The 25,998-nt window shown below is 46.2% G+C and overlaps 2 protein-coding genes across 5 annotated transcripts in view; one reads left to right on the forward strand and one right to left on the reverse strand.

Moving 5' to 3' along the window:
• Nucleotides 1-207: 207 nt before the first annotated feature.
• On the reverse strand, nucleotides 208-18,938 carry SLC25A29 (solute carrier family 25 member 29). The gene is made up of 4 exons (XM_083619462.1): nucleotides 18,510-18,938; nucleotides 14,842-14,885; nucleotides 11,065-11,148; nucleotides 208-5,597 (listed from the first exon to the last, which is right to left on the reverse strand). Exons 1-4 carry the CDS (start codon nucleotides 18,541-18,543, stop codon nucleotides 4,839-4,841), a joined length of 921 nt encoding a protein of 306 aa, XP_083475588.1. The 5' UTR covers nucleotides 18,544-18,938; the 3' UTR covers nucleotides 208-4,838.
• Nucleotides 17,687-25,998, forward strand: part of SLC25A47 (solute carrier family 25 member 47) — a 36,561-nt gene continuing 28,249 nt past the window's right edge. The window contains exon 1 of one of the 4 annotated variants that reach the window (XM_083619696.1): nucleotides 17,687-18,204. In XM_083619696.1, the coding sequence (XP_083475822.1) occupies nucleotides 18,114-18,204 (91 nt within the window). In that variant the 5' untranslated portion in view covers nucleotides 17,687-18,113. Of the gene's footprint in view, nucleotides 18,205-19,026; nucleotides 19,144-19,515; nucleotides 19,546-22,186; nucleotides 22,204-25,998 lie in introns of those variants that run through there. The other 3 variants (XM_083619693.1, XM_083619694.1, XM_083619695.1) reach the window with 3 other exon arrangements.

Consider the following 25,998-nt stretch of genomic DNA (forward strand, 5'->3'; position numbering starts at 1 on the left):
GCAGGTTCCGAAGACCTTTTGTCAGCAAGAAATGTCTTGCAACCTGTGGCTGGTTTGCAAAAATTGGGAGCTCTGCAAGAACCATCAACAGATCTGTTGCCTGCTTTGCACTGAGGTTGTCCCATAAAACATACAATCATTAGGTGATTGTGTTGCATTATCACGTGGGAGTGAAATACAGATGCACCTTTTGATGAAACTACAATATTATTTTAAAAAAAGGTTTATTCATTCATTCTGCCTTTATGTACAACAGTTACAGAATACTGTACAAAAAAAGATAGTTGTCATTGCTTTGAATTGTTGTGCATAAACAGCTCGGATAGGTTTCACATTCAATTTGAGTGTCCTTGCCAAAACAGGCAGCGAAACATTCGGTATACCTCCAAGGTATAGAAGCGATGAACCAGTTTTACAGGTTTCTCCAGCGTAACATTGGTTTAAAAATGCTGTTATCTAGGTAGGTATTTCATTAAAAGACCAGCCAACCCTATTGCACCTCTGTCCCCAATAAAAAGGGTAAAATACCCACCATGGCCATCAGCTTGTGGGAAGTTCTTTATTATCAGTTGTGTTGTTTTATATCCCTTGCTTAAAGGTTGCTCCCACCACCACCCCCTGCCCAAAATTCCCTTCTCTAAATCTAAACTTTTTAGCACTTTATAGAGCATTGGCCTTCAGCAAATACATTGAGACCCTCAGCTGGGTTAGGCCTTGCTCTAAAGTCATTCACAGTAGTAGCAGCAACACCGCCATTTTCTTCTGGGCTTGCACGTTCTTGAGAGAAGAGCAGCAGAAACATAACAAGGAGAAGGGTGAGCATATCAAGGAGGAAAGACTTAAAAAGAAAAGGAATAGGTCTCACATTGCAGGGTATGGCAAAGACACAGTTTCCCAAAGTTGGGTCTCCGGTTGTTTTTGGACCACAATTCCCATCATCCCTGACCACTGGTCCTTGTGGCTATGGATGGGAGTTGTAGTCCAAAAGCAGCTGGGGACCCCAGGGTTAAGAGAACCATGGTTGGGGAAGAGCCATGGCTGAGTGGCACAGCGTTTGGTTCGTCAATCCCCAACACTGCCAGGCAGGGCTGGGAAGAAGACTCTTGTCTGAAACCGTGGAGATGTCAGTACTGAGCTAGATGGAGCAATCATCCGACTCGACATAATACAGCTTCCCAGTCGTGCTTTGGATATGAAGGGTTTTGAGGAAGACCCCCTTTTCAATAAACCATGGTTAACACAAGTGACTCTTGACTAAGAACTGTTTGCCAATAGGTTCTCTGTGTTGCCCTTTGCTAAATAGTGACGCGAATATACCTCCTGCTCCCCCAGTTTTTCTAATTGGGTCAGATCTAGAAGTTATTTGCCTTGTGGAGCTTGGAATTCCTCTTGCTTTTGACCTTACATTGCACATTGTCCTGCTCACATGGGAAGCACTGAAAGTAAGGTTCACAAAAGGGGTCAAACCATTGCAAGAGGTGTTGAAATTTTGGGAGGTTGGATAGTTACAATAGAATGTTCTTGGGGGTGGGGTGCACATTTTTATTGTTATTATTTTGTTGAAAATAATAAATAAACTTAATAATAATAATAATAAAAGGTTCATAGAGAACACAACTTGGAAAGAGGAAGTTGCCTGTAATTATTCCAAGGGAGTATTCCTAGCTTTCGTTTCCTAGCTTCAAATGTGTGGAAATTAGTCAAGGGCTATGCTTCCATTTCAATTTTACCTCTGTCAGTAGGATGTTTCTACACCAGAATTAAGAACACCTTTGAGGACTAGGAGGAAGGCTTGGGGACATGCCATGGGTTATGCAGGGCTTGTCTAAAACCACCTCCACAGGTGGCAACATTATGCCCCTAACAGAGCAATAGGACCTGTAACGTTCATATCTGGCCTCAATGAAGTATGGTAAAATTCTCCTTCACTTGGCAGGGTAAAAGAAGACAGGTTTACAGCTCTTGGTAGGCTCTTAATACTGGTGACTGGCCAACAGCGATGGCTCCAAAGCACGACTCCATGCATACCTCTTCAAAAGTATTTGGAGTTCAGCGAGACTCATAGCTAGCTAAGAGGAGATAAGACTGCAGCCTAAGCCTCTTGTCTCTAAAGAAAAGTAAATCTCACTCTCACTGACCATCCAGCTAACTTGCACGGATTCTAACGAACGTTTGAGGTCAACAGAGCTAGAACAACATACATGCCAGTGTTGAACCGTATGACAAATGTCCTGTTTGTTCCTGCACGACAGAACTTCTCCTCCACAACCATTCCACAGGGTGGGGGAAACCCCAGAACAAACTTGGGAGCCCTGCGAGGGGAGTAGTTCTATGGCCCAAGCAGAAGCTGTGGTGCAAACGGGACAACGTTGTTGGGCATAGCCCTGCGGAATAGGCCAAAAAGTTGCCAGAGGCTCTCTTGATAAGCTTGCCTTCCAAACTGCACTGTAACAAGAGAGAGATGAGGAGCTACAAAGGTGCTATATTGTCAATATGCACCTGCATCTTTCACACCTGCACTGGGAAGCTGCAGCCTTATAGATGTTGCTCATGTAAAAGTCCCATGGCCCTTGCTCACGCTGGCTGAGGTTAATGAAGCCCTGCTTTGCTCCCTCTCATTATAGTTAGGTATCATTCAATGCTGTGCTGACACACATCCCAGTCTCAGGAATGACAGCTTTCAGCTCTGCAGCTCACTTTCCTCACAACAATCAGCGCTGTTAAGCTTTCTGGATAGGGATGCCTTGCATTATGCAGCAACTAGCAAGGTAGGTAAGCTTTATCAGAAGTGCATAGGACTTTCCTGCGTTCCTGAATGATTTTTAGTGCAACCTGCAGTACATTAGGAAAAGGCAAATTGCATCCTTCGTTGCTTGTCTAAGTGCATATACATGCACACACTCACAGAGGAGTCAGGCGCTTCCTGTCAAAAGTACAACAAAACGGGGGAAGTGGGAGAACCCAGCAGGAACCCAGCTAAGAAACTTCACAACCAAGAGAAAAAGAAGGATGTTGATATGCTTTACTGAAAGGTTCACAGTATGTGGGATTTCCAATGACTAATGCATCAGCCTTGATAGCAAGAACAGTAAATGCTCAAGCATGTACCATTTACGGAATTTCTCATGGCAAGAAGAGTCAGGGACAGGGACCTGCAGGCCTTCAAATAGTGTAGGCCAGAGGTTTTCAAGCTTTTTGATTCCACTGCTCCCTTGACCAACTACATTTTTTTCTGGGGCACCCCTGTGGGACTCAGGAGCCCAGTTACATCACCCCCTTGGCTGCAGAGCTGGCAGCCTCTTGTTCCTTTTCAAACACCCTCCCTTGTGGAGTGTTCCCTCAGCCTCCTCTCCTCTCCCCTTGGAAGTCCTCTGGGCAGCCACTGCTGCTACCCCTAGTCTCTGAGCTTCCCCCCACCGCCCCAAAGAGAGGTGCCTCCTCACACTGCCCCACAGGGGGCTGGGAAGCATTCTGTGGCCTGCCCCAGAGGCACCATTCGCTTGGGGAGCTTACAGCCAGGGCTGCTGCAACGAACAGCTGTGCAAGCCTTTGGGAGGCAGAGACGTGAGAGGGCAAGGGAGGAGGAATAGAAGGAAAGAGAGCCAGAGGCCAGTGTTGCCCATGGCACCCCTTGACTTTCATTCAAGGCACCCCAGGGTGCCACGGCACACTGGTTGAAAACCACTGGTGTAGGGACACAGGTTCCCTGATTCCCAGTCACTGAGCATTGCTGGTGGGATTTTGCCTAACAAAGCGGTGATTAGGCAATGGCTTTAGCGCCACCTGAAGCCAGGTCTTCCAGCATATCTGGATTCCTCTCTCTTTTCCTGCTGTGATGGCAGGGGATTAAAACTGCTTGGGTGAACATTAGGGTCGGCATAGGTCCGGAATTTCCCAGACATAGCTGGAATCAGAAGCAGTGTCCAGGTGGAAATCAGCTAAAATGTCCAGGAAAATCTGGACGTATGGCAACCCATGCCGGCAGTGTCAAGTTTTTTTTTTGCAGATTTTCCTTAAAAATAGCTCAAAAAAGTCAACAACTTTGGGCAAAACTAAAAAAAAGCTGGACTTTCAGCTTTTGAAATATGGCAACATGTCCTGATCTTGGGGAGGTTTCCTAATGCACTTAGCAATTCCTCTCTACATTTTCCCTCTCAAAACGGGAAGGTCAGAAATGAGCCAGTGCAGTCAGACATTCAGGGAGGGAGTTTTGTGTGCTCACCCCCCCCCACCGTTTTATCCCACACGCTTTCAGGCAAATGCCTGAATAAGGCTCACATCTCTATTCAAGCACAAACACGTAAGGCAAAGAAAACCCATCCTGCTAGAATGTGCGCCAGTTGCCTTGCCATCCCAACATTCATGGCGCCATTGTCTGCAAAGGGAACCTACCAACATTCAACTGTGCAAGCATAACGTGCTGCACAGAATCAGGACCCCAGTGCTGTTCCCTGCCCCTTCTCCACCATTTATGCATGGAGAATGTTTGCATAGGGGCTTATATCAATACTGAATGGGAATAGGGTAGGGTTGGGGGTCTTTTATGAGGTTTGTAGCAGCAGCTAGGCCATGTGCCAAATAATGAACTGCTGGAAGGTAGGATGAGGTCTATTATTTTTTTTTAAGACAATGTTTATATATAATAAAGCAAGTCCTCTTATTACCTGGATTTCTAGAACAGATCTGCTGCTTTCATAAAGGAGGTGAAATCCTAAGTCACGATAAAAGGATGCTTTATACAGACAGAAATTTACAGTTTCTACATCCAGATTTTTTGTTAAAAAAAAGAAAGGAAAAAAATAAAATAAAAAGAAGATCACTTGCTTCCGTTCAGGAATCTAAAAGCTTGAAGGCTGCTGGATCGCCGGGCCAGCCTCACATCCACTTAGATCGCCTCGGATCTGGTTCTCTTCCGACCTCATGTACATGAGGAAGACAGTGACTGTGGCGAAAGTAGCAGCATTCACGGGGAAAGCTCGAAGCAGCGTGGAGGTGAGGCCTCTTGTGAAGACCCTCAAGCCTTCGGCGTGGTAGCTTTTTCTGACGCAGTCCAGAATGCCGTGGTAGCGCACAATCCCGCCGACCCCATCTGCTTGGAGGCGAGACTTGATCACGTCTACGGGGTACGTGGAGAGCCAGGAGACAATCCCAGACATGCCTCCCGCCAAGAGCAGTTTGGGGATGATGTAACTGTCCTCCGCCTCACATCCCAAGTACCTGGTGAGGCAGTCGTATGTCAGGAAGTAGAAGCCAAAGCTGGGCGTCTCCCTCATGAACGTGGAGACCATCCCCCGGTTGATGCCTTTCAGCCCTTCCTTCCGGTAGATCTTGACCAAGCAGTCCAGGGAGTTTTTGTAGTTCTTGGACTTCAGCTTATATTCGCCCGTCCCTTGCAGCTGCATCCGCGTCTTGGCCAGCTCCATGGGGCAGCAGATGACGCACTGGATGGCGCCGGCCGCGGAACCGGCAAGGAACTGGTTCATTGGAGTGTCCTTTCCGAGAGCACGGAGTGTGTTCCCTTGAACGCCAAACACGAGGGCGTTGATGAAGGTAAGTCCCATCATAGGTGACCCAATGCCTTTGTAAAGTCCAAGGGTCTAGGAGAGAGAAAACAGAAGGGAGAAATTGGCATTTGGAGAACCATCTTCACAATTCAAAGTGTTGGTGCTGACCTTTAAAGCCCTAAACGGCCTCGCCCCAGTATACCTGAAGGAGCGTCTCCACTCCCATCATACTGCCCGGACACTGAGGTCCAGGTCCAAGGGCCTTCTGGCAGTTCCCTCACTGCAAGAAGGTTACAGGGAACCAGGCAGAGGGCCTTCTCGGTAGTGACGCCCGCCCTGTGGAACGCCCTCCCACCAGATGTCAAGGAGATAAACAGCTATCTGACTTTTAGAAGACATCTGAAGGCAGCCCAGTTTAGGGAAGTTTTTAATGTTTTATCACTTTACTATTGATAATATTTTATTGTTGATAATATTGTTGACCAAGAAATAATTGGTGATAATATTTTATCACTTTATCGTTGTTGTTGGTATTCTGTTAGGAGCCGTCCAGGGTGGCTGGGGGAACCCAGCCAGATGGGCAGGGTATAAATAAATAAATAAACTATTATTATTATTATTATTATTATTATTATTATTATTATTATTATCAGCCAAGTCATTTTTATTCAGTTCTTTTTAACAACATCAATTTTAATACATAATTCCAAAGTCGACGACCCACCCTTCCGGGTTGCATTACACATATTTATTCCACAATACTTTCATTACTGTTATATTTTATTTTACATCTACTGCTCAAAATTTAATCCTGCCTGTGATTCCATTAAACGTATAATAATCTTCACAGCCTTCAAAGTGTTTTCACCTGAAGGTTCCTGCAACCTTCTCTGCTGGTTAAGCAATAGGTTAGGCTAGCATCATCCCACTCATAGGAAGTTGTCTTATCCCACGTGAGACCATTCATCTATCTAGTTCAGTGTTGCAAAAAGGCAAAGGTAAAGGACCCCTGGACGGTTAAGTTCAGTCAAAGGCGACTACGGGGTTGCGACGTTCATCTTGCTTTCAGGCTGAGGGAGCCAGCGTTTGTCCACAGACAGCTTTCCAGGTCATGTAGTCAGCATGACTAAACTGTGTCTGGTGCAACAGAACATCGTGATGGAAGCCAGAGCACACGGAAACGCCGTTTACCTCCCGCTGGAGCTGGGACAGAGCAACGGGAGGTCACCCCATCACGGGGATTCAAACTGCTGACCTTCTGATCGGCAAGCCCAAGAGGCTCAGACACCCGCGTCTACACTGTCTGGCAGAGGTATCAGACAGGAGCATTTCCCAGCCCTACCTGGAGACTGAACCTGGGAACTTCTGTATGCAGGGCCAGTAAGAATTCAGGAATCACAGTCCTTTTGTGCTACACGCCTTCCCTCAAGTTATTTCTCCCTGTGTCATGACAATGTAGTTAGTTATGGATAGCAGCTACAACAAGAAAGCTTTGAGTTGGAAATAGACATTTGGTTGCCCTCCTTTACTTCCTTAGGGCATCCACGCTCTTCAGTAGCTCAGTCAGCTAGAGCATGGTGCTGTTAATGCCATGGCTGCAGGTTCGATCCCCATATGGAACAGCTGCATATTCCCACATTGCAAGGGATCAGATTAGATGATCCTCAGGATCCCTTCCAACTCTACAATTTTGTGATCCCAGCTTTAAAGACTTTAGACAGTGAACCCTTCTGAGCAAGGGATGGAGACAGGCAAAATTGCCACAAACTTGTCTGAACCCACAATAACTCATAGGGTGGGGGGTCACAATGTCCCACTGGGCTCATAGAAGGGCTTTTAAAAAGCAGTCTGCTAATGAAAAAGAGGATGCAATTTTTTTGAAGAATCCCCACCTGTCTTCAGCCCTCAGCCACCACAAACCAGCTTGAGAGTTGGGGGACCTCCAAAACAGGGTGGAAGGTGATGCAACTGTCAACAGTGTTGGAGCATCTGCTTTGCATGCAGAAGGCCTCAGGTTCAGTCCTCAGCATCCTCTGGCAGAGCTGCAAGAGACCCCTCTCCCAAACCCTGGAGAGCTACTGCCAGTCGCTGTAGACCATTCTAAACTAGATGGACCAATGGTCTAACTCGTTATATAGGTGCTTTCTATGTTCCCAAGACCATGCCCAGCCTCTGTTAGTTATCTTTCCCCTTAATGTGAGGAGAAATCCCAGCCTTCAAAGGAACGGCACACTTGAATGCTATCTTGAAACAAAACCCCACATCCTAAGGATGCTCACATCTTAAAAGGAGCTGTAAAGTTTGGTGGGTTTTTTTTATGGAAACCAAACTTCATGGCCCCATTTCACATGGCACAGAGGCAAATTTGTTGAAATGGGGCACTGTACTTAGATGAAAAACATTAGAAAGCTCCTTCTGCCCCGCTGAATTAGGTTCACTTTTCCTAAATACTCTTTCGGAAATAGTTGCATTTCAAATCAGTACCTGGTAACTATATCTCAAAGAGTTTTTCTGGGCTACAGTGGTACCTCGGGTTAAGAACGTAATTCGTTCTAGAGGTCCATACTTAACCTGAAACTGTTCTTAACCTGAGGTACCACTTAAGCTAATGGGGTCTGCTGCTGCACCGCCGCCGCACGCTTTCTGTTCTCATCTTGAAGCAAAGTTCTTAACCCAAGGTACTATTTCTGGGTTAGCGGAGTCTGTAACCTGAAGCGTCTGTAACCCAAGGTACCAATGTATTTGTCTTCCATCTATCATAAAGTGCTCAAAAACCATACAGAATCATACAACTGCGGCAACTGGTTGAGTACTTATAAATATTTATTGGTGTGTGTACAGCTACGGAGGAGGCAGAAAGTTGACAACAGTAGCAGCTGGCCATGTCTCCACCCCCATCGTTCTGCCCGGACACTGAGGTCCAGCACTGAGGGCCTTCTGGCGGTTTCCTCGCTGCAAGAAGTGAGGTTACAGGGAACCAGGCAGGGGGCCTTCTCGGTTGTGGCGCCTGCCCTGTGGAACGCCTTCCCAGCAGACGTCAAGGCAATAAGCAACTATTTTACTTTTAAAAGACAACTGAAGGCGGCCCAGTTTAGAAAAGTTTTTAATGTTTGATGCGGTATTGTTTTTAATATTTGGTTGGAAGCCACCCAGAGTGGCTGGGGAAACCCAGCCAGATGGGTGGGGTATAAATAATAAATTATTATTATTATTATTATATGTCACGTCATGACTAAGGAAGTGTCACATAGCTCCCCACGTGGCTCTTTGCACAACCAAGGAGCAGTCACATGATTAACGGCTAGCTGGGGATGGGGAAGCCCGTCTTCTGATCACGCTTCCATTAGCCTTTGGAAGAAAAGTCCAGCATTGCGGCATGAGGAGTATTTATTGTGGCCAATTGGGGATCTTCCCTTACTGACCTGTAGAGCTATTTTGACACGTCCCTTAGGGAAGTTGCTTAACTTTGGTTTCACTTCCCATTCAGTTATCAGCTGCTAGTTACATCTGGGCAGGAGCGAAGCAAGATTAAGTCGTATCTTCGCGTATCACGAGCCCCTTTGTAGGGAAAACTGGCACACCAGGAACATGACTAAGCTAAACCTCTCTCTGATCTGCAGGGAGCCAAATTCCAAGGCAACTGTTACGGGTGTTGTGAGGAACTGCCCCTGCTTTAAAAACAGGGGTAGAGGGGAATCTCTCAACCCAAGGGCCACAAAGCCCTGCTGGGCTACATTCTAGGTCCACATGCCTATCGTGGGGGCGGGGGAAGAGACAAAAGCGGGTGGAGGGCTGGGGAGGGGGTGTAGCCTGGGGAGAGTGCTGAGGGCCACAGAAAGAGGTCTGGAGGGCCATATATGGTACCTGGGCCTAAGATCTCTGCTTTTAAGAAAACCACCCATGTATTGTGGTCCTGATAAAAAATTGCCCACAATCCTCACCACTAGTTTGAGGTGCCAATGTTGATTAGGGCCCCTAATCAGGTGCTATTTGTAGTTTAATTTCTATAGTTTGGTGTTGCATTTATCCTTTTTCCCCTAATTTGTCCCTTTGTTTCTTAAGAGTTACTTTTGGGTTTTTTTCTCATGGGGGTCTGCTCAAACATATGCAAGTCTTCTCTGTTCCCCATTCCAAAGTGGAAGAGTCTAAGACTCATTCTCGGGGCAACGGCTCTAATAATTTACTCCAGTGAGAGCAGAAAATATGCCAGTTACGGTGTGTGTGAGATGGCTAAAAACCAGTTAATGTGCCTGTACTTTACTTTTATAAGCCGAAACATTGAGCTAACTAGTTTCCACTGGAATCCATTTAGGCGAACTTCATTTTAACCGTAGCGATCGAACAACTGTCCGCCTTTCTATAAGGCACTTTTTGTACAGTCGTAAAAACAATAAAATCACGGTATAGAAACAAAATAATGAAAGAGATGGCACAATAAGCATCTACTAGTTAAAAACCACAAAAAAGGTTTTTTAAAAACAGCAGACTTTAAAGCAAATGGCATCAGCAACAGAGGCAATTAAATCCTAATGGAACATTAAAATTCTCACGAGATGCACTGAAATAAAATAGTCATCATTGTCCAATCAGTGATATGACCAGACCCCACCCTGGGAGGCTGTTCCACTACTGAGAAGGACCTCCACAAGGACACTCTTGATGGTGAGGGAACCTGAAAGAGTGGCTTGGGTCTAGAATGGAGTTCTTGAGCCAAGTCATGTGGGGGAGGTGATCCTTGAGATATTCTTTGATAGTTTAGAACTTTAAAGAACAAAGAACAGCACCTTGAATGGAGCCTGGAAGCCATATAGTGACCAGCGCCCTAGAAGAAGACCAGCTAACAAGAGCTGTTGGAGCAACTCGGGTCATAACCCATGACAACTACAGTCTATCCGAAATTTCTGAATCGTCTTCAAGGACAGCACATTGCAATAATCTAACCTGGAGGTGAAGAGATCAGGAAAGACCTCAGGCTGATCTGATTCCTCCAAGAAAAAGAGTCTATTTGGCATAGCAGATGAAGTTGGCTGAAGGCACTTTTGGCGTCCAAGTGAAATGGGAAGCCAAGGGTCAGATCTCTAATTAAAATTTGTAGTGTGAGAGCTGTAACGGGCTAGTTAATGCAGGATGTCAACCACAGATTGTGTGAGAGGATCCAGTTGGAGCTCCTCTGCACAGCCGCATTGCAAACTCCTCCCATAGGAACAATAAGAACAGCCTGCTGGATCAGGCCAATGGCCCATCTAGTCCAGCATCCTGTTCTCACAGTGTCCAACCAGATGCCTGTGTGAAAGCTTCAGGCAGGACACGAGCACAAGGACACTCTCCCGCACCTGTGGTTTCCAGAAACTGGTATTCTGGTCTAGGAATCCAAAGTGGCCTGGCGAATTCTGAAGTGACATGAAAGGTGACAGGAAAAGAGCCTTGCTGCTGCTGAAGCAGCTCCCATGACACCCATGGTGAAAAGGAGCTCCTAGGCTTTATTCATGAAAGACTCCTTCTCCCTTGAATACAGTGCAAACCACGAGTGAAGAGCACAACCACTGAACAAGCTACTCACCGTCTCTTGCTTTATGATGGACTGAAAACAGTGCAAGGTCCCCCGGTAAAGTGGCTTCTCCACATTTTGAACTTGAAGGCGTACCTACAAAACGTAGTGACAATTCGTTGACATGGCAAACAAAATAAATGAAAATCAGCAGGCAGAAGTATGACAGCACCTTTGACTGGGCACACATAAGGTGCATCGATGTGCACCCAGTCCTGACACCACAGTGCCATAGCAGGCAATTTAAAAAATGGTCGGTATTTTGGGAGTCACTCAGTTTAGTGCTCAAGTCTGTATGAGATGGGAATGATTAATAGGGGATGGTGCTTGTCCCTCTTACTTCAAGCTATCTGAGGTTTCATTAGCACACGTCATTATTCTCAGCTATGAAATAAGGCCAGTGAGGATCTACTCAGTGGTCATGAATGGCCAAGTTTAAAGGATGTTAGCTGAGGTCCATAAACAGCTACTTGTCTGGTTGCCTAAGATGAACAAGAATATTCTACAGGTGATCACGAATGGAGTTCATAGTTTTTCCTTTTAGACCGCAGCTAACTAACAGATATGTGAAATATATCCACTTTTCATGAACCCTAAATCTTAAAGAAGCTGCCTGTATTTTAGTCAATAGTCAGAAAATCCTGCTTTGAGGGACCTACAGTTTTTTTTAACCAATAATGCTTTTTTAAGCATTGTGGGGCAGTCTCTCTTTGCGGCCTGTTAAAACATTACCACGCAGATGCTCTAAGGTTCTTACATTTTTGCCATAATGCAATTTTCTATACCATTCCCATTACATTATGCCAGTTTCCTTCTTTCAATACTGCTGAAGCTGAACCCTGGCATCTAAAAACACTTAAATTTTGAATTGAAAACACACACTGAGAGTGAACCCCACAGACCAACCAAGTACCAATACCTAAAAATGCATCAATACAGATATGGTTATAACATTTGTGTGTGGCAGGGGGGAATAAATAAATAAATATATATATATTAAAAGTGGGAACCTCAATTTAAGGAGTGGCTGAAAACAGAATTCACAAGTTTTGTTCCACAAAGTACATATATAAAATCTTTTTTAAGCACGTAAAAAAGCATATAAAATCTTTTTAGTGCACTCTAGGAAAACGAATGCAAAACAAAGTCAGGTTTTCTTTTAAAAGCTCGTATTCAAAATAAACCTTGCATATTGCAAATCCCCACCCCCTCCACTTCAGAGCAGGAGAAACATTTTTAAACTTAAAAAGGAGAAAAAAAAGAAAGAGGAAGGGAATAAACTACATATGGTTTCCTGGTATTTTTTATTATTATTTTTGTTGTCTTTATAAAACTTGAACTAATCATACATGTTGGAAAAAATTAAGACCGAGAGAAACAGAAGGTTCACCTGGTCTATACTTACTAGGTAACTCTCCCGTGATGAGGCTTATCTGTCATCTACAACAAAGTAACACTTTTGCTGTTAATGAAGACAGCCCCTAGCTCAGAAAGTAAAGGCAGTTAAGCAACAAAGCAATTGTACACATTACATCAACAAACTGGGGGGGAGGAGGAGGAGGAGGAGTAGTAAAGGATTTGCCACTCGAAGAAGACCTGGTTCAGGTTCAGTTCAGCATCTCTGATGTTTTTTGCATCTCCCCCACCAGGTTCCCACAAAACCCAGACATTGCTTTATCTGTGGAACTAGTGGAAAAAACAAGCTTCAGAGAGGAAATTAAGCTTTGCTTTGGATCCCTCCCCAAGATGTATTTATGGTCTCAAAATGAAAATTTGCTTTAAAAGATAAATTTAAAAAATAAAATGAAAGCTAAGAAATGTTTAGCCATCCAGGACTCACAAGGAAAGAGTTATAGGGCTTAATGCAGCGACACGAGATTTAGATCTGCATAAACTGCCTTTGTACAAGACCAGGTTATTATTACCTAGCAGATTAAAGTAAGTTAGTCTAATACAGCAATCCCATGCAGACTTTCTTGGGAACAAGTCTCCCGATGGGACTGACTTCCAATAAACATGGACAGGATTGTCGTGCAAGACCATAATATGCAACTGGTAACTGACAGCACGATTCTCTCTAATTGTCCACTCAGAAATAAGTCCTGTTAAGTTCACTTTCTCCCATGATAAGTGTGTATAGGATTGCAACCTTAAAAGAGAATCCCCCTCTTTGCATTGTTAGTAATGTCATTGTACTTTCAACAACATGGTAGCAAGTTAACTGAGGGATTTGTATATTGCCATCATAATTAACTAATACCCCATCCCTGAATACATTGGCTTTGCAAGTATGCTCAATGGAATGTGCTTCCAAGTAAATGCATTTCCTGGTCCCAAGATGTGGTCCGAGGGCACATGCTGCAGGCACCACTCTGAAGCTAAGCAGATATGAGTCTGGTCAGTGCCTGGATGGGAGACTGCCTAGGAATCCCATGGACACCACCTTGAGTTCCATGATGGAAGAAAGGTGGGATAGAAATATACTAAAATAAAAATAAAAAATAGGTTTCAGTTCAGGGTGCCAGACTATGCCTTCACCCTCTCAGTTAAGACCAATTCCATTAAGTTTAAAAAAGAAGAAGTGAAGAAGATTAAGAAAACCAGACAGTCAGAGTTTTGGTTCTGCAAACATGTCCATAAAATGAAGGATCATAGTATCATCCCCTATGGGACAAAATGGGATTCAACGGAAATTCAACGGAATCTAATGGAAACGGTTTCTCAAGCAAAGGATACACCATTGCATGAAATGACTGAATTTTACAGCTACAAGCCAACAGACTTCACATTTCATCCATAATTGTTGCACCTATTAAGTATGGGATGTTTTAAGGTTATGAATGTTAATCGGCACATTTCCTCAGCCAGAAGATCCTTAAACCCTTGCTCCAACCCACACTCAAGCTGAAATTATTGGATTTACTTGATCCTGTGCATGGGTACTCAGAAGTAAGCCCTATAGCGTTCAATGAGGCTTGCTCTCAAGCAAGTGTGCAAATGACTAAAGCCCAGCTTAGACTCATGCATTCCAATCCATGGGCCAGGCCAGTCCTGTTTTGAGACGCTATTTGACTGCTGTGCAGGCACAGATTTTACGTGATATGCCTAATTGGATCTCATTTCCCGCCTGCAATCGGCCACTTCTGTTTTGAGTTCAACCAATTAAATGTCAGCTTCCCAGACCGGGGGGGGGGGGGGGGGAGAAAAAGAAGAAGAAAAGTATTCCTTTGTGAGCTCACAATATTTTCCCAAGGGTGGGAGGAAGCATGTTAATTAGCAAGACTGTTTCATCATGTTGCAAACTGTCATCCGGGAAATATAATTAACAAATTTATGTTTCCCCAAAGCGAGTAGGAAAACAAATAATGTAGCAAACAGCAATAGTGCACCTTTAAGTGCAGTGCAACCCCTCCCCCCCGCTTTTTGCATTAGTCCTAAAAATCTGTATCTTCCATAAGCATTTTTGCTAGATGCTGCTGGATTGCTGAGTTTAAAAAAAAAGGGGGTCTGAAGACCCAATAATCAGAGCACTTAAATCAAGAGGGACTATCAATTTGGAACTTTTTAATCTGCTGCTAATTTGGCTTCACTGTGGGATGTTTCAATGCTTCAGTATGTCTGAAAATCTAGTTCAAGATCTCCATACCAGGAATTGGCCTATGAGGATGTTTACTTAATGGGTCCAAAATATCTGAATTCTAAAAAACAAACGCTTTCTACTCATAAGGGCTAGTGCTATCTTCGGCCTAAATGTTTATGATTAAGTAAGCCTGTGGAAAATCAACCCACCTTAACAGTATCGAATGGATGTCCTACCAACACGCCGGCAGCACCTGAAATGAAGAAGGCGGCATTATGAGACAATCTGGCATTCTACCACTATAACCCACCACAGAAGCAACTATTTGCAAAGCACAGAAGACTACAGAAGTCACACGGTTGCTGTCTATAGGACTCAGGTAGGAGGGATGCGGGTGGCGCTGTGGTCTAAACCACTGAGCCTCCTGGGCTTGCTGATCAGAAGGTTGGCGGTTCGAATCCGCACGACAAAGTGAGCTCCTGTTGCTCGGTCCCAGCTCCTGCCAACCTAGCAGTTTGAAAGCACGCCAGTGCAAGTAGATAAATAGGTACCACTGTGGTGGGAAGGTAAACGGCGTTTCCGTACACTCTGGTTTCTGTCACGGTGTTCCGTTGCACCAGAAGTGGTTTAGTCATGCTGGCCACATGACCCGGAAAGCTGTCTGTGGACAAATGCCGGCTCCCTCGGCCTGAAAGTGAGATGAGCGCCGCATTCCATAGTTGCCTTTGACTGGACTTAACTGTCCAGGGGTTCTTTACCTTTATAGGACTCAGCCCGACCATATTTGTGGCTTCCCTCAAAGAATCCTGGGAAATTTAATTTATTAAGGGTGCTAAAGGTTGTTTGGAGACTCCTATTCCTCCCTAACAGAGCTACAATCCCAGAGTTCCCTGGGAAGCAGGACTGATTGCTAAACCAAAAACCCTGGAGAAGAATACCCAGAACAGATGAGTTCTCAAGACCAGTCCGAAGGTCTGATTTGTAGGGGTGACAACCACAATCTTGTTAGAAGGGAGTTCTCTAACTGAGGGTGGGGACACCACTGAGAAGGCTCCGTCTTTCGTGGCTGCCAACCTGACGGATGTTGTAGGCAGTCAAATGAGCAGAGCCTTCAAGGTGCATCTTAACACATGGGGAGATGGGGAAGGAAACTCCAAGCTCATCTTAAGATTGTATCCAATCAACTCATCCTATTCACCCAAAGACCTCTGCTTGTGCACCTCTTCTGACCACCCCCAGTAGAAATTATGGGGAAAGGGTATGGGAAGTTACATTACACAAGCAGAGGTCCTTGCACAAAACAGAAGAACTTCACTGGATGCAATTCCTAGACTTCAGCTCCCATCAGCCCCAGCCAGCATAGCAGATGACCAAGGTTAATGGGAATGACAGTCCCACAATATCTAAAGGGAAACACAGGTTAGCCACTGCATCTGAGACCAAGTGCTAGTGCTCTAGTAAGATTGTGGTGAGCATGCAAAATTGCTGTAGGAAGTGATGCAAGTACTTAAAAAAACAACAACCCACATTTTTAAAGCAAGTATTTGAACAAGTATGGCTAGGGGGATTGATGTTTTTCAGCCTACATATTTTTAAATATTTTCTGCATGTTGTTGTTTAGTCGTTTAGTCATGTCCGACTCTTCGTGACCCCATGGACCAGAGCACGCCAGGCACTTTCAAAAATAAAGCAGGGTTAAAATGTCAACAGGCTCCTGTTAATTTCTTCCTTTAAGGATCCAATTGAGTGCCGCTGTGTTAATCTTATTAAAACCGATTTGGCAAGGACTTAAAAATCACACGCAAAGCGGCATACTTAAAACTGCAGCAGATGAAGATATTAAGTACAGAGTGTTCTACATAACCCCGAACTGTGCCTGCAGAGTGGGGGAGAGAGAAGAGGGAAGTCAGCAACAGAAGGGAGAAGGAAAGCCTCAATAGGCTGAAACCAGCCAGCTACTCGCTGTTGTAACTTTCACTGGAGGAAGATGACATCTCCAGAGTCAGACCTGCATTGCTTCATCAAAATCAAGGCAAGGAGACACACACTTTGTTTCTTCTTTCTCTCTCTTTTGCCCCTCAAAACATACAATCTAGGGACATGAGCACCTGCCAAATTGTGTTTTAGCCCACAAATGGTTATGCCATAATAAAGATGCTAGTCTTTAAGGCACCATGATCTTTATTATTCTTGCTGCAAGATCCTAACGCAGCTAAAATAAAAAAGGGGTGAAACCCATCCAGCACTATGAGGGAGCTAATTTAGGGTGACACTTTGAAACTGTAGGCTATATCCAAGCAAGTCAGAGAAGCCATATTCATTATCCTGAATGGGTTTATATTGGATACAAACTTGTATTATTATTATTATTATTATTATTATTATTGGGGAGGACAGATTGGGTAAAGTGGCTGTCACCACTCCAGCAATGCACAAAATAAGGACACCTCAAGCATTTCAAAGGGGCAGAAATAATAAGACTCGAAGCCCCACACTACAAAAAACAGCGCCATCCTCTATGGGTGTAGCCAGGGGGGCAGCTGCCCCCTAAATAAATAAAAATTCTTGACTAAAAGTAGTAATAACCAGAATATTTGAGGTCACTTGGATGGTGTTGTGGTGCGTTCTAGCAAAGATCCTGGAAGATTTTTCTGAGCACTTGAGGTCAAAAGAAAGGAATTGAAAACAACTGTTGTTGAGGCATTTCATTCCGAGTCTGCCAGACTGAGGGTGATGACAGGTGGGTGTCCTGTCCTCAACATAGATCCTGGCTACGCCCATGCCCCCCCCCAATATGCTAGCAGGGAGGTGGGCAGCATCCCTTGGCAGAAGTCCATTTGTTTCCTTTTTACTCTGTCCCCACCCAAGAAGAAGGAGGTTCTTGCTTGTTCTTCCAGCACAAGACACTTCGGGAAATTGGTGCGCAGCCCCACCTTCCTACAAAAGACAGCCCTATAATAAGGGTTAGAGGAGTTAGGGGGAGGGGTCAGCTATGAGCCGCGGGGGCGCGCAGAAATACCTTCGCCCAGTTAAGGGAAAGGACCTTGCGCGAGACCACTCCCTCGGCCTCACAAAGCTCACATCTCACAGGGAAGATTGATGGTGTGCGCTCAGTGGGAAGGGAGAATTGAACTCTGCGCGTGCTCAGAGAGACACCCGCTACTTCAACAAGGATCACTTCGACAACAGTAGAGATCCAAGACCCGGCCCAAATCAATCCCTGGCTCGGAAGGGAAAGTTTCTATAGGCGAAGCCCAAGGAAACAAGGGAGGCTGGGCGTCTGAGCGCACAACGCCCGCTTCGATTTCGCGCAGTTCCAGCCCGGTTCGAGGAGGTGGCAGGCAGACCCCCTCGGAGAGTTTCTGGCAGGAGGGAAAAGGGAAGCCGATTGCCGAGCGCTGACTCACCGGCTCTGCCTTTATGGGCACCGGTGCAGTGTCGGCGCCGCGAGGGACAATGGCCCCCTCGGGCCTCAGGGACAATGCGGGCAGCCGGGAGAGAGCTGGCGCCGGCGCGCCAAGGCACCGAAGCAAGTCACGAATTTGAGGAGGGAGACAGGGGTGCAAGAAAAGGTAAGGAGGCACCCATCGCGCCAAGGCTTCCCGCGGTGCCTCTTTCTTCCCTTCCAAGCGTGCAGTGTGCCCCCACCCTCTCTCGGAGGCAGGCGGACGGGTAGGCAGCACATCCCCGCTGCAGTGCGCCAAGCAACGCGCGCACACACAAGGCTCTCCAAAGGCGCAGACACGGGCAGCCCAGCTGCTGTGTCTCTCTCTCGCCCCCGCCCCGGCTTCCTTACATAACTGGATCGCGCAAAGATAGATAACAATAGAGCAGCTCCGCTTCTCCTGGCAGCGCGGAATCACCCGCCAGCGCTTACCTCCTACGCAGCCTGCGAGGAAATCCAGCGCCATGATCGCGGTCTCCAAAGCGCGCCTTCAAACCCCTTTCGTGCGCCTCGTCCCGCTCCTCTGGTTTCTATTGCACCTCCCGGCTCCGTGCGTAATTATTACGAATTCCTTTGGGGCAGCTCGAGGAGGGGGGCGGCGGGATCGGCTCCCTCGGATCCAGTAAGTAGGGGGGGGGGCGATCTGAGATCTAATGTCAGGTAGCGGTTGTTGCTTAATTCGTTTTCCCTTCGTCGTCGCCTCGCTTGTGCGCGCAGCAAGCCAGCAACCCGCCCGGTGCGCCTTCCGAGCCGGCACGATCCACCCTCACCCGTTGCCAAATCCGATCTGGTCGCTTCTATTTCTGACGCCAGAGAGAGGAGGGGGAGACGGAGCCTTTTGGGGAAGCGGGCGCCGCCAATGAGACGCGCCTGGCCAGGCAACACCCTTTCAGGTCGGCCCTCCGCCCGGGCCTCTCATTGGCTGCGCGGCGAGGGAGGCTGCCGGGGATGGGAAGCCAGTGGTTAGGAAAGCAGCGCGGCGAGGGCGGGCCGGAGGACGCGGGCCAAGGCAGCTGGAGCTCCGCCCGCCAGACGCAGGAAGAGCACAAGCGGTGGCTTTGTGTCGGTGCGTTTTTGCGCGCGAGGCTGGCGCGGTGACGGCGCCTTTGGCGATGTGGCGGCGCGGGGAGGGAAAGCGGGAGACGGTTGCGCAGGCCCTGGAGCAGCAGCTGGGTGGATCTCGCGCCCAGGGGAGAAGTGGGAGCAAGGAAGGCGCTTGCCTTGCCGTCGAGGGGGTGCGGGGGGGGGGGTTGGCCAGAGGCCAGAGACTGAAGAGGACGGAAGAAGGAGCTGCCTGTTGGGTAGCGGGAAGCCCCACTGAACTCCTTGGCATCTCCCTTGGTTCCGAGGATCGGATGCCAAAGATTACGGGCTGCGCGACAAGCCAGCCGATGGGGATGCTTCTGGGCAAGCGCGCAAGCTTCTGGGCAAGCGCGTCCCACCCCCGTCTCTCTGTTACTCTCCAGAGGTATACTGTTTCTCGGCCTGTAGCAACCTGGTGCCCTCCAGCAGTTTCCGACTCCAGCTGCCTTTCTGGGGGTGATGGGAGTTGTAGTCCGAAGCTTACGGATGGCACCAGGTTGGCAAATACTGCTGCATCAAGAACACAAGGGCCCCGGGATTAAGGCGAATTTTCTTATGGGGGGGTCCTCATTATGGACCCATCAGCCATGCTGTTTCTTTTGTGCTTCCCCCTCTCCCCACATATAATTGCATATTTACATAACCTAAATTCTGAAAATGATAAGAATAATAAAATCATGATCCTTGAATATAATTGCTATTTTATTTTTAAAAGACATCTAATAGAATACCTATATTATTATAATTTATGTGGCCCTTCAGGATTTTGTTGGACTACAAGACCCATCATCCCCGACCGTTGGCCAATTCTGGCTGGGAATGATGGGAGATGGAGTTCAGCATCATCTGGAGGGCACCAGTTTCCCCATCCTTGTGACTTGGATGCTGCTGCCAAGAGGGTGGCTTAAGAGAACTGTTGAGAGTGTGTGAAAAGGTTCTTCATATCTTAATGGTTGCACTGAACACCTGCTTGCTAAAGGCATCTGTTGGGCTACTGTGAGAACAGGATGCTAGACTAGCAGGGCTGATCTTGCATTCCTATTGGAGTGAGGTGCCATCGGGCTATGACTCGCATCTGCTTCCATGAACTTGGGCATTGTTTTTCTGTTTTCTGGGAGAAAGGCAGGCTCCCCCCCCCCCATCAGTAGGGTACTCAGTTAAACCACAACAGGGGTTTAAGATACTGGCTGGAGCCTTACTATATTAACTGGAGTGCTTCTGAGGGAACTCTACAGTGTAGAGTGTGTCAGGTAATGATTAATTTTGACTTGGGATTTTCTTTCCAGACTTTTTGTGCCTATTCGGCATTTACTTAGCCTCAGCAGAATGTTAGGTGCTGCACAGAACACAAAAACTATGGTTTGGCCACAGAGGGGCAACTCCTGGATTCGCCATGGCAAGTTAACACACATTTTCCAAGTGTGCCCTTCCCATCACCATCAAGGAGTATCTCTTAGCTATGCCTTGTGTAACAAATGGAGGACAGGTTAGCAGCTAGCTAAGCAACAGCAGCAAAGCAAAACTGCTTTGCTTTTCATAAGCCTGAGCTCCTTCCCCTATATGAGGGTTTCCCAAACTTGGGTCTCTAGCTGTTTTTGGACTAGAACTCCCATCATCCCTAGCTAGCAAGACCAGTGGTTAGGGATGATGGGAATTGTAGTCCCAAAACAGCTGGAGACCCAAGTTTGGGAAACCCTGTTCTATAGGCAGGAACAGCCAATTTCTGTACTCTTACATCTATTCTGTTCTCCAAACAGTGGTCCAGGGCTCAGTTTATTTGCTGCACAAGTTGGGTCAGGGGCATAAGAAAATTGCCACCATTTCAAAGTGAAGACTTCACCCTCAGGAGGCAGAGACTCAGGTCCCAAATGATGCACGCATACACCTGAAAGCAAAATGTGATGTTGTTGCTGTTGCTGTTGTTGATGTTTACCCACCCTTTATCCTAAGGTGGGTTACAACATTAAAAGATAGTATTAAAAACAGCTTAAAACAATTGACTGTCCCAGAAATCAGGTGATTATGTAAGGAGGCATATTTATTTTTCCCTGCATTCACTTTTCCTTACCAGTGACTTTCCATCCCTTGATTAAAATGCAACCAGATGATTTGCCATGCCTTAAAATTTGGTAGGGCTTCTGGGGCTTGATCTGGCCTATCTTCTTCTGTTGAACCACCCGTGATTTACAATGTCCTCCCTGGATTGGACTACTGGCATCCTGGCCGCCTTGCTTTAAGGCAAATCAATGGCTGCTCTTGAGTTTTTATGGCTCTGCTCCTTTGGCCAAGACTGAGCATTCCAAAAACCATTCGTCATCTTCCGTCGTCTTAGAAGAAAACAACAACCCAAAGGAATCCTGTACATCTGAAAGGCATTTTCGCTGGCTTCCATATTTTGAACCACTGGAATGTTTTAAGCTTGTGGGCTCAGGGAACAGAACACACATGCACCCATCTTTTATTATTATTATGAAGGTATCTAATCTTTAGTATCTGTTGAAAAACACACACTTAAAAAAACCCCAAAACCCTTGCAAACATTTTTAGCATTCCCCAAATCTTCCAGTAACTTCTAAACTTCAGTAATATCCTTTGCTTTCACACAGAACTTTGGGCGTTTTTTCCCCCTCTGGCAAACCTTAAAGTGGGATTCTTATTGCTAAAGACTTCACTTCCTACTGTGTGTGCTCACTTATTGACAAAGGATTGGTCCTTATTATCCATTAACTTTGTGACCCGTTCCCACATATGTGGTGCCAGTTATTGAAGTTAGAGATGATGACATGTCAGTCGTACGTTGCCACCTGTGCTAAAAACTGATGACTAGCTTGGTTCTCCCTTTGATCTACAACTTCTGTATACTTTGCGACCATTAAGTGCTTACATTCTTCCTGGAGGCAACCATTTATTATTAGACTTTGGGGTTTTTTAAAAAAGGATTTTCCTCATTACACTCTGGTTGCTTCTAAATGACCTGTTTATTGAACCTTTATCTTATTTTGCGGGTTGGGATAGGGGGAGCCCTGTTGTCCTGGCCAGGCAGGTTAGTTGAATCCAGCCCCTGTCTCCCAATTTCAGATACATATATCTTTCACAATGCTTGTAACTCAATGTTAGAAATTCAGATATATAAGCTAAATCGGCAAATGGCACCTTAAAATAGGTTAGGGTCGCCACAACAGAATGTCTAGGCGCCTTTCCCCCAATAAAAATTATTGTTATTATTAGTAGAATAATAATAATAGAATCATCTAGTCCAACCCCCTGCAATGCAGGAATCTCAGCTAAAGCATCCATGACAGATGGCCATCCAAACTCTGCTTAAAAACCTCCAAGGAAGGAGAGCCCACCACCAGTGTGGTGTAGTGGTTAAGAGCAGTGGACTCGTATTCTGGTGAACTGGATTCGCTTCCCCGCTCCTCCACATGCGGCTGCTGGGTGACCTTGGGCTAGTCACACTTCTCTGAAGTCTCTCAGCCCCACTCACCTCACAGAGTGTTTGTTGTGGGAGGGGAAGGGAAAGGAGAATGTTAGCCGCTTTGAGACTCCTTAGGGTAGTGATAAAGCGGGATATCAAATCCAAACTCTTCTTCCAAACCTCCTGAGGGAGACCATTCCACTGCCGAACAGCTCTTACTGTCAGAAAGTTTTTTCCAAATATTTAGTCAGAATCTCCTTTCTTGTAACTTGAAGCCATTGGTTGGAGTCCTACCCTCTAGAGCAGGAGAAAACAAGCTTGCTCCATCTTCTACGTGACAGCCCCTGGGATATTTGAAGATGACTATCATATCTCCTCTCAGTCTCCTCTTTTCCCAGCTTTTCATTTCTATACCACTTTATATTTTAAAGAAAAAAGAATCAAAGCTGTTTACAAGTTAAAGCATCAAATGAAACAACAACAAAACAAATTCAAGCTTGAAGGAAAATATTTCAGATCCTTTTCATAGGGACATTCTGCTTTCCCCATATTTATTGACCTACTTAATTTATATAGCTGCCCAATAGCAGAAATACTCTAGGAAGCCAGTGTGATGTAGTGATTAGAATGTGACTAGACTAGGACCTGGGATATCAGGGTTCAAATCCCCACTCGGTCATGAAGCTCACTGGTGACCTTAGAGTCAATCCTAGCCTCCTAAATTACCTGGTGGGTTTGGATCTGGTGTAACTTTACACCAGCTTAGCCTAACACCAGTTTGTGCATAGGATTGCCCCTTAGGTCAATATTTAATGCTCCCATCTACAGAAAGATGAAGCACAGGGCTGTGGGATTGCGCCACTTGTTTGCTTCAAAAAAAATTATGCAAGAGAATTTAGTATAATCCCCTAATTATTTTTGGTATTCAGGAAAGCCTCATGCTCTTGATGCTATTAGGATAACTCTTTGGCCTAGGCGATAATCTTTTACCTGAGAGCGAACCCCGTGGAACTCAACGGGACTGACAGATTGAGGTTGAATCCTGACAAGACAGAAGTACTGTACTCCCAGGCTGCGCACCTGGTCCTTCAGGTTACCCCATTCAGGACCAGGGAGTCTTCCACACCCACCCTGAATGGGGTAACCTGAAGGACCAGGTGCGCAGCCTGGGAGTCATTCTGGACTCACAGCTGTCCATGGAGGCCCAGGTCAATTCTGTGTCCAGGGCAGCTGTCTACCAACTCCATCTGGTACTCAGGCTGAGACCCTACCTGCCCACAGACACTCTTGCCAGAGTGGTGCATGCTCTAGTTATCTCTCGCTTGGACTACTGCAATGCACTCTATGTGGGGCTACCTTTTAAGGTGACCTGAAAACTACAACTAATCCAGAATGTGGCAGCTAGACTGGTGACTGGGAGCGGCCGCCGAGACCATATAACACTGGTCCTGAAAAACCTACATGGGCTCCCAGTACGTTTCCGAGCACAATTCAAAGTGTTGGTGCTGACCTTTAAAGCCCTAAACGGCCTTGGTCCAGTATACCTGAAGGGGCATCTCCACCCCCATCGTTCTGCCCGGACACTGAGGTCCAGTGCCAAGGGCCTTCTGGCGGTTCCCTCGCTGCGAGAAGCCAAGTTACAGGGAACCAGGTAGAGGGCCTTCTCAGTAGTGGCGCCCTCCCTGTGGAACGCCCTCCCACCAGTTGTCAAAGAGAAAAACAACTACCAGACTTTCAGAAGACATCTGAAGGCAGCCCTGTTTAGGGAAGCTTTTAATGTTTAATAGGTTATTGTATTTTAATATTCTGTTGGAAGCCACCCAGAGTGGCTGGGGAAACCCAGCCAGATGGGCAGGGTATAAATATTATTATTATTATTATTATTATTATTATTATTATTATTATTATTCTGAGTAGACACATAGAGCAGTGCGCTGCTTTGAATTTTTTTCTTACAGTAGCCCCAGCACGCACATTGTTTGGTGACGATACCCTGTCCCTTGCATGCCTAGCCAGGTGGTTCCACCCCCTTAACCACCCACCTTGACGCGTGCCAAGTTCAAGCCCTGCCAGTTTGACACAGACATTTTAATGCCGCAATGGGCAAACAAAACCGTGACACGGCATCAGAGATTTTGTTTGAGCTGGCTCTCCTCGTCAAGGTAGCCTGAGTGCAATGATTTGGACAGAACGCCAAGGGGTTGTGTCTGCCTAGCAATCAAAATCACCCGATGAGATAATAGTGGGAGAAGCAAAAATTTGGGTTGTTTCGTTATGTTTCCTCAAAAGAACAAAGTTCTTAAAAGGATGACAATGGACAGGTGAGTTCACAGCTAGATAGGGCAACAGCTGGGTGTGACAGAGCAGTGGTGTTAATGCCACATTCTCAACTCTCATTCCTTGCACCGACCAGCTGGGACTGAAGCTGGAAGGAGAGAGGGAAATCCGTCAGAGCAGGGTTTTTCCAAAGGCACAAATTTCCTGTCAACCAGCTCACACTAAAAGTAACACCGAAACCAAGCAGGCAGGGCTGAGAGAGACTCCCTTTCTGAAACCCTGGAGAGCTGCTGCCAGCCAGTGTAGACAGCATGGAGCTAGGTGGACCCCCACAGTCTGATTCAGTATAAGGTAGCTCCTTATGAACACAAAATGTTCTTTGCCCCTTGCTTTTTACCCTGTAGCAGTGGCATTTTCTGCACGGGAATCAGTGGTTCTTATTCACTATGCAGTGGCAAATCGTTTGGGAACTTTCCTTAGTTCAGGAACGAGCAGGTGCAAAACTAGGAGTACGTTGAACGTATTTACAAGGATGCAATGAAGCATTACCTGCCGAAGGACGAATGAGAAGAAGAGGTTGTTCCATGCAAAAAGAGTAAGGTGTTTTAATAGGGTCTGGGCGGTTAAGTATGGAAACTGAGCACACTCTGTCCTTATATAAATTGTGACTCAGGCCCTAACTAGAGCCAGTGTGGTGTAGCGGTTAAGAGCGGTAGACTCGTAATCTGGTGAACTGGGTTCGCGTCCCCGCTCCTCCACATGCAGCTTCTGGGTGACCTTGGGCTAGTCACACTTCTCTGAAGTCTCTCAGCCCCACTCACCTCCCAGAGTGTTTGTTGTGGGGGAGGCGGGGAAAGGAGATTATTGGCCGCTTTGAAACTCCTTAGGGTAGTGATAAAGCGGGATATCAAATCCAAATTCTTCTTCTTCTTCTTCTTCTTCTTCTTCTTCTTCTTCTTCTTCTTCTTCTTCTTCTTCTTCCTCTTCTTCTAACTAATGCAGCTAGAAACCCAAATGAAGTTGAGGGTGCAATAATTTTCATTCAACGCTTTCAGATTGGATTCTGCAACATTTCAGAATTCTGCAGCCTTTCAGAACTGATTCTGCAAGTGGCTATAGGTTGGTCAGGATATATTTTGTTTC

Source organism: Podarcis filfolensis (genome assembly GCF_964270895.1).
Source record: "Podarcis filfolensis genome assembly, chromosome: 1".
In the NCBI taxonomy this organism is placed as follows: domain Eukaryota; kingdom Metazoa; phylum Chordata; class Lepidosauria; order Squamata; family Lacertidae; genus Podarcis; species Podarcis filfolensis.

Coding starts and splice junctions, on each gene's coding strand:
- SLC25A29 (XM_083619462.1), bottom strand. CDS start 18,543: ATGGCGCTGGATTTCCTCGCAGGCTGCGTAGGAG. Junction 14,886..18,509: donor CCTCGCAGGCTGCGTAGGAG/GTAAGCGCTGGC, acceptor TCTTCATTTCAG/GTGCTGCCGGCGTGTTGGTA. Junction 11,149..14,841: donor ATCCATTCGATACTGTTAAG/GTGGGTTGATTT, acceptor TACGTTTTGTAG/GTACGCCTTCAAGTTCAAAA.